We start from the raw sequence: 7,544 nt of genomic DNA on the forward strand, positions 1-7,544 counted from the left end.
CCCAAACAGATCAACATCCAGCTTGACTCATCTTGATCACTGATCCCTGCTGAAAAGGCACGGACCTTGTGTGTCACAATTGATGACTAACTAAATTTCCCTGAACATGTACATGTAGCCTCAATCACAAAATCATGTCAGTTTATCCTATACAATATTTGACAGATCAGATCTTATCTAACACAACAACCATGGTTCTTTTTTCTTTTTTTTTTTTTTTAAACATTTAAAGACTTATTTGTGGACTTTGTTAATAACTTATTTTTTGACTTTGTTGACTTTGTTAATATTTTTTTTTCCAATTGCACGGGAGCAGCACCGGAGGGAAGGAGAGGAAGTAGCGAGCTAGCTCTCTGTTTTGTTTGAAAGTCACAGAAGTGACCTTACCCAGCATCGCTAGAGTACCTTTAAGCCTACACATTTCCTCACTTTCTTACTCGACCTCTCTCTTATCTTCAAACGTCTTCTTAAGTGACATAAACGGGGCAACAGTCTAATCTTAAATAATTACTATTTATGTCAGTGAGTGGTATATAGGCTACTTGGGATGCATGTCAAAGTTTTTCTATTTTCGTATTGGTGTGAATTAAGAGTAAGAGCAGTGCAAAAATTTAGCAATTTATAAGACAACAAACACTGATTGGACAGTTATATGATTGGGTATCCACGCATAACCTAAACTTAATTAAGCTTTTGCCTCATATTTCTAATACAGCTTTGCACTTTCGCCTACAGAGCTAGTTGGTAAAAGCTAAATGACAAAGTGCCTGATAGGCAAAGGGTTATTCCCCCAATGTACTTATTCACTTATGTACATCAGTCACGACACATTTTGCATTTTCTTGGAAATGCAGTATAGTTTAGTTTAGTTTTGTTGTTTTACTGCTAGCATAGAAGCTCAGATAATTAGGGAAAATACCACATAGAAACCCTTCACCCCTTTCGTATATATCGCTGTCCTAACCTTTCACTGCAATAATGTGTATAATATACTATTTTTGAATCAAATATAGCAGCTGTTCAATTAATATCCAAATAATATAAAATGACACTGAAAATTTAAGATAACATTTATTGTCAATGAAATAATAATATAAAATAATACAAATTGTATTAGTTCCAGAGTTTGAATTTTCTATTCTAAGTTATTCTGCCTTACATACAATCCTTGGTCAGATATAGTCACTATTATATGTACTTTGTCACAGGGAAAGCCCTAAAATGAGTGTTGAAATGTATGTTGCATTTATCCTATAAATGTTGCATAAGTTTAATATATTGAAAAGATCAATGCTCCGTCATCGTGAGTGAGCAAACATTTTGAAAGGGAATGGGGTGCGTGTGACTCCCACATCTCCTTCCAGGCTTAACTCGACTCCTTCTTGAGTAGAAACCCTAAATTTCTGAAACAGGCTCACAAAAAACAAAAACAGTTCCATCCTAGCCAGCTGTTCCCCAAGGCACACCCGCTTTCCTGTGAGAAAACACAGACAAAGAACCACCAGTGTGAGTTTTCTTCACTGATCTAAAGCTGTACTTTCTCATTTGCAAGGTAGCCCATTCAAACAAAACATGGAAGGTATCAGGGAAAGACTTCAGATAGGAATTTAATTTACTCTGTGTGAAGTGTGGATTCTGGAATCTAATAAACAAAGTGTTTTGATCCTAAGATGGAAGAGTCTCTACAGCACAACAATGCGGAGGTTGAGGAGACCCTTTTTTAAAAGATGCCTATGAATTGCACAAATTTAATGATTATGAGTACACTACATGGCAAAACAATAGTTCATCATAACTATTTAAGAAAACAAATAACAACCAGTTGGCAGTCACTGGCATGCCAGAATAATTCCACAGATTACACAGTGCACTTGCATTGGACATTTAATCCTACCTGCAGAGAAGGGCATGAATGCGTCTCGTCTCCTGAACTTGCCCTCGGAGTCCAGGAAGTGACCTGGGTTGAATTCCTCTGGTGTCTCCCATTCAGACTTATCAAACAGCACTGAGGTCAGATTGGTCATCAATGCTGTACCCTAAGAAGACCACCAACACCCATCATTTCACAATGAATAGTCTATTAGTAGAATTAGTCTATAGTCTACTGTATTAAATATAAAGTATTTTTCTGCAGTTGAAATAAAACAAATTAAATCCAACGGGAATGAGAATCTTTGTCAGTTTGACTGAGAAAACCCAACCTTGGGTATTAAGTATCCTCCCAGTGTTGTGTCCTTTTCAGCCACCCGCAGGGCATTCAGTGGTATAATATTTCCTACTCTCTGAATCTCGTGGATCACAGCGTCAGTGTACGGCATATTGGCTCGGTCAGCCATGCTGGGTTGGCGTGACTGCCCGACTACATGGTCAATTTCTGCTTGCACCTTCTCTGTAATTCAACAGAATGTCAAACATCTGAAACATCTAACTTGCACAGCTTATAATCAGTAATGCACTGCACTGTAACCCCTCATGACTGTTAAACCTATTCCTCACAACCTTATCTCAGTCTGTATTTTCACTCAATCCAACCATGTACCCTTGTTTTAATATGTACTGTACCCTTTTACTTATTCTTAAGGACCACCAAGGCTCTCACCCTGCACATCTGGGTTTTTGATCAGCAGTATCAGGCCCCACAGCAGGGTTGTGTAAGTGGTTTCTGTCCCAGCAATAAACAGGTCCAGTGAGTTTAGAACCAGATTGGTCTCAGTAAACCCATCAGTGGGGTCACACGATCCCTAAAGAACAGAAAACATGATCATACCCAAGAACTGGTAGGTAGAGGCATTCACATTACATATGCACTGATTGTAGCTGCACAGCGTAAATAGTAATACATGTAAATAAGAACACATACACAACTTGATAATGTAACTAATAAATAATACCTAATAATTGAAAAATGTGTCATGATAAAGCATGCATTACACACAAAACTGAAAAAGTAGTAATTTACTATTTATATAAGAAGATATTTACACTATTCATCTCAGTGATGTAGGCATCAATGTAGTCTCTGGGGTCGTTTGGGTCAAAGTTGTCCTTGTGCCTCTCCACCTCTTTCCTTATAAATGCACCAATGTGTTCATAGTGGCTTAACAGGTCATTGTGTCGCCCAGGCAGGTACTTCATTATGGCAGGAAAGGCCTCATACAGCTGGTGAGAGAGGACAGGGCAGTCAGTAATTTGTACTCACAAACTGAACATCAGTAACTGAATGCATCTGAAAAACAACTGATCCTAATTATATTACAATGCAGGCATGTGTACAGGTAGACCACAGGTAATGCTCGAGCACCTTCCCCATGTTGTCCATCCTGATAAATGTTCCTTTTGTAGGACAAGTTTGTTACGGTAATTATTAATATTAACTCGAAACATTGAATTAATGCTTCATTATTAGTTAATGAATTAATAATTGATGAAAAAGAAAGGAGTAAGGAGCTTTGGGAATGGAGGGTTGGGTTGCATGAGGCCAGTACTTCAAGGAGAGTTTCACTGATCAGCAGTGTAAGAAATAATGGTTAAAGATGCACTCCAGTAATTGACTAACCCCTAAAAACGAATCCTACATGTAGACCTATTATCTGAAAACATGTATGGATTGATTGTTTATATTATGGTCTTCCCCTCAGAATTAGGTGTTTCAATACCTGTAGCCATATTGTTCCCTCGAGATATATTAAGTCATTCAATGCGCGGAGAATCTTCTGGAAAGTATGATCAGTATAATCATAACGCTGTCCAAATACCATCTGACAAATTATATTGGAAACAGCATTGTTGAGTAGCGCTTTTGGATCAAATGGATCACCTAGAAGAATGGTGTAGAGAACAAAATACTGTACATGAGTTTGTGAATGCAATAACAAAACAAACACACTTAATCCTAGTGGGATGAGTTTTATCTATAATAATCCCTCTTGTGCAGCCATTAAGGTAAGACACTGACACACAAACAATAATTAGCTTTTTTACAGTTATTTCCATATCCCATGGTTGATTTCTATGAGGCTATCAGAGAATGTTACACATTGCCACTAAAATCAGTAATCAGTCAGTTACTAGACAACTTGCTGATCCTCTTCCTGGCCTGTACCTTTTTGCCTCTCCATCTCCTCCTGAAGGTAGCGGCACTCCTCACAGATGGCATTCTCCATCGTCTTCTTCCCCAAGCCCAAGTTTCTGAGTGTGGTCAGCGTGTAACGACGATGCCTCCTCCATCTATGTCCATTACTGAAGAACAGACCGGCTGTTGTATGGAGATGAACAGGTGGTTTGAGCGTAATGAATATTCACTGCTTCAGGGGGGCCTAATTTAAATTGCGGGCAAAGTGCAAGTGCAAAGTCTATAAACAAAAGCAAAGTTCTCGCACCTGAACTAATGCTGTCATGTGGGAGCATTGAACTGACTCATCAGTGTTTGTGCTTAAGGTCTTGCCCATGGTGTTAAATTACCAATTGAGTTTACATAGCTATTAAATTAGCATTAGTTAGACTTAAGACTTTGTGCTTTGCCCATCTTAGGGCCCAGGGTGTATGACAATGAGTGTATGTGAGAAGGCACATTGTCGCCATCAGTGAGTTTCCCAGGGGATCAGACTTATGACCTTGGTATTAACATATCCATCAGTTAAGGTAGAGATAGAGATGCAGCACAGGTAAATCAGTGGAACATTTCACAAACATAAACACACAGCATGACACTGATTAATAATAATAAAGAAACCCATCAATTTTCTCACCATTTCCTGGGTAAACTCTGTCAGCGAATGGGCTAAAGGGCCGGTCCACAAAGTTCTCAGCCTGGCCCACAAGGGCCTCTTTCACCAATTCATAGCCAGTGACAAACACCATTTCATCTCGGCCCAGACGTATAGCAAAAATCTTGCCATAAACCTCAGCCAACTAAAAACAAACAAAAAAATGATGAGTTACTATTCCTTTTCATTTGTTCTGAAAGAGATTGGCTACCCCATGGGTAGAGTGAGGGAGTGGCTTCGGGGGTTCAAGCCCCAAGTCTTTTTTCAAAAGCCCTGTTTTTTTGTGCTATACTGTAGATGCAAATTACCTCTAAAATTACAATTTCCTTTTTCTCAGTTGAATTGCTCACAAAGTACTCATCACACAAATATCACAAGTATATGGCATGAACCGGCACAACTTGAGCTTTCCAATGGAAGTATGCTTCTTATAAATGGTTTGCAGAAAAAAACACTTTGAAACTAGAATTGCGGTTCCGAGGAACTGCAAGAGTGGGTTTGATCAGGGGCATGGAACTCGGCCTCATCCAAGGATTCCAACGGTACCTCGTTTATGAAAATCGGCCATACGGGTCAAAAGTTACATGCACACACCTTCATATACACAGACAGCCCAGCCCAGCCCATTAGAGCTCTGCCAGATTTGGGGGAAAATATCCAATTGCGATTTTTCTGACAAATATGGCAATTGTGATTTGGTTTGCGATATAATTCTTGAAAGTCAAGCCTCAGTTCAATATTCCAAATGTTGCCAACTTGGGCCACCTAAGAAAGAATCTTAGATCTGCCAAGATTATTGGGGCAGAGTTGGAGGCTGTATGATCAAGTGCAGCCATATGCTAATAGCATTAATTAGTTCAAACAGTGGATTATGGTCTTTTGGGCCCCCACCGTCGACTTCAAGGCAGCGCTGCCTTGACGTCGACAGTGGGGGCCCAAAAGACCAAGCGAAACTGCGATTTTGATTAAAAATCGATTCATTGTGCAGCCCTAGGCTACTTTAATGTTGACTGGGCAATATTTTTAATGAATAAAATTACTACATGCCCCACTAGCAATGGATATTGATAGGCCAGATAAAATTGAATCAATATCACTTGATAATATGAAAACTTCTTTGTTAGGCTTAAAGAGGCTTTTCTCATTTTAACGTGAAAATATCACGTTAACGACTAATCATGACATAGGCCTAACATTATTTCTTATGATAATGAAAGATCACGTAATAGTTTCATGCTATATCATGTTATTGCATAGCCTATTTGTATTTTCCTGCAGCAATAGGCCCAAGTGTTTAGCATGCTCACAAAACATTGTGGCCTACAAGGCTATTTACAGAATTAGACTAGGCCTAGCCTACTGTTAAGTTAGTCTTCGTAAACATAGCAACACAAACTGATGTGGACATAGAGCCTATTTTGCTACAGAACTTTCTCCTTTCTCCTCGCCCAATTAATGATTAACCCTTAAAGGAGTACCGGAATGTTGAGAAATGAACGTTCTAAAGAATATCTGGGTTCATTGAATTCAACATAGAATTTTAGAACCTTCAATGTTCAATGTCCTTGTTGCGGAACTTAGAACGTTCAAAAACCTACACCTTTAAGGACAGTTGCGAAAGAATGACATAAATAAATGAATGGATGCGACTGTCAAATATCAAATGACTTAAAAATGGCATTAGCCTAAGCTACTGAATAGCAATGTATTAAATCACATGCCGTTTTCTCACCTTGGTGAAGTAAATATGTGGCTGTTTGGAATCGATGTTGAAGATGTTTCCCACGAAGGGTAATGCCAATGGCCCTGGGGGATAGTTGGCAGGTTTTCGATTCTTGAGGAAGTCGGCAATTACAAGGAATATGAGGAGAAAAAGCAAAATGCTCTTCAAGTCGAGCGATTGCAGTAGCAGACTAATCTGCATTTTCGGAACAGAGTTGTCGTAATGCGAACGAACCGAGTTGGCTTTAGCACTGGCTGTCTAGGTCCTGCTGTCAAGCTCCATAAAAAAGGCGTGAACGAACTAGGGCACGTTTATAATGAGAACCCGACAAAACAACACCTGCTACCTGGACTGGGGGATGAGAAAAGGACACAAGACAAAACATGCTATAAAAATTGTTTTCTTAATTAGAACTGCAATAGCCTACAGTAGCCCATGTGCAATAACAACAAAATGAAAACATTACTAGAGGCTGTTAAACAATATCATGTAAACATTATTGTATTGTAAAAGAGGAGCTGTGCAACAAACTTACAAAACAACATCATCATCAACAACAACAACAAAACATGCATGTTCCATGGGCATTCTTTAGGGCTTACAGTATTTTACAGTAGCTTATTGATAATATTCCCAAGTCCCATTCTACTGTCTCTGAGTCAATGAAACAGTGACTTTTAATAGTTTTTGCAAACTTTATACAGCACAATATTTTCTGTTTGCAATTGCGCTATGGGAGTATTTCAAAAGCACTCCCTGAGGGACACCAAAACAGCATCAAAAGTACTGCAAGATGCAAATTTACTTCCCTTCAAGGTTGAACATTTTTTCCTTCACTGTTTTCATTGTGAGATTTTGATATATCTCCAAAAGATGATTTTTTTTAATACCTGTGTTTTTAATCAACTTTACCAGGGGTTCCTGCTTGACAAAACCAAAAAGCCTTATTATAACATTTGTAGTGTAAAACTGCAATTTCTATTGAAAAACTATTTTTTTGAAAAACAGTCTGCTGTCTCCAGTACTTTTGTGCTAGACATGACATTGCAATATGC

General features: G+C 38.7%; 1 protein-coding gene across 1 annotated transcript; it reads right to left on the reverse strand.

The window, feature by feature from the left end:
* Nucleotides 1–1,058: 1,058 nt before the first annotated feature.
* On the reverse strand, nt 1,059–6,785 carry LOC125300139 (cytochrome P450 2J2-like). Its single transcript, XM_048251734.1, has 9 exons — nt 6,499–6,785; nt 4,749–4,911; nt 4,103–4,255; nt 3,657–3,817; nt 2,983–3,159; nt 2,600–2,741; nt 2,202–2,389; nt 1,895–2,036; nt 1,059–1,474 (listed from the first exon to the last, which is right to left on the reverse strand). The coding sequence occupies exons 1-9, from the start codon at nt 6,688–6,690 to the stop codon at nt 1,299–1,301; spliced, it is 1,494 nt and encodes a 497-aa protein (XP_048107691.1). The 5' UTR covers nt 6,691–6,785; the 3' UTR covers nt 1,059–1,298.
* Nucleotides 6,786–7,544: the final 759 nt, after the last annotated feature.

Source organism: Alosa alosa, chromosome 9, assembly GCF_017589495.1.
Source record: "Alosa alosa isolate M-15738 ecotype Scorff River chromosome 9, AALO_Geno_1.1, whole genome shotgun sequence".
Classification (NCBI taxonomy): Eukaryota; Metazoa; Chordata; class Actinopteri; order Clupeiformes; family Clupeidae; genus Alosa; species Alosa alosa.

Excerpts from the sequence above, each read along its gene's own strand:
- LOC125300139 (XM_048251734.1), bottom strand. The coding sequence starts at position 6,690 with ATGCAGATTAGTCTGCTACTGCAATCGCTCGACTTGAAGAGCATTTTG. Across the intron at positions 3,818-4,102 it reads GGAGATGGAGAGGCAAAAAG|GTGATCCATTTGATCCAAAA; the intron begins GTACAGGCCAGG and ends CCATTCTTCTAG. Across the intron at positions 1,475-1,894 it reads ATTCATGCCCTTCTCTGCAG|GAAAGCGGGTGTGCCTTGGG; the intron begins GTAGGATTAAAT and ends GTTTTCTCACAG.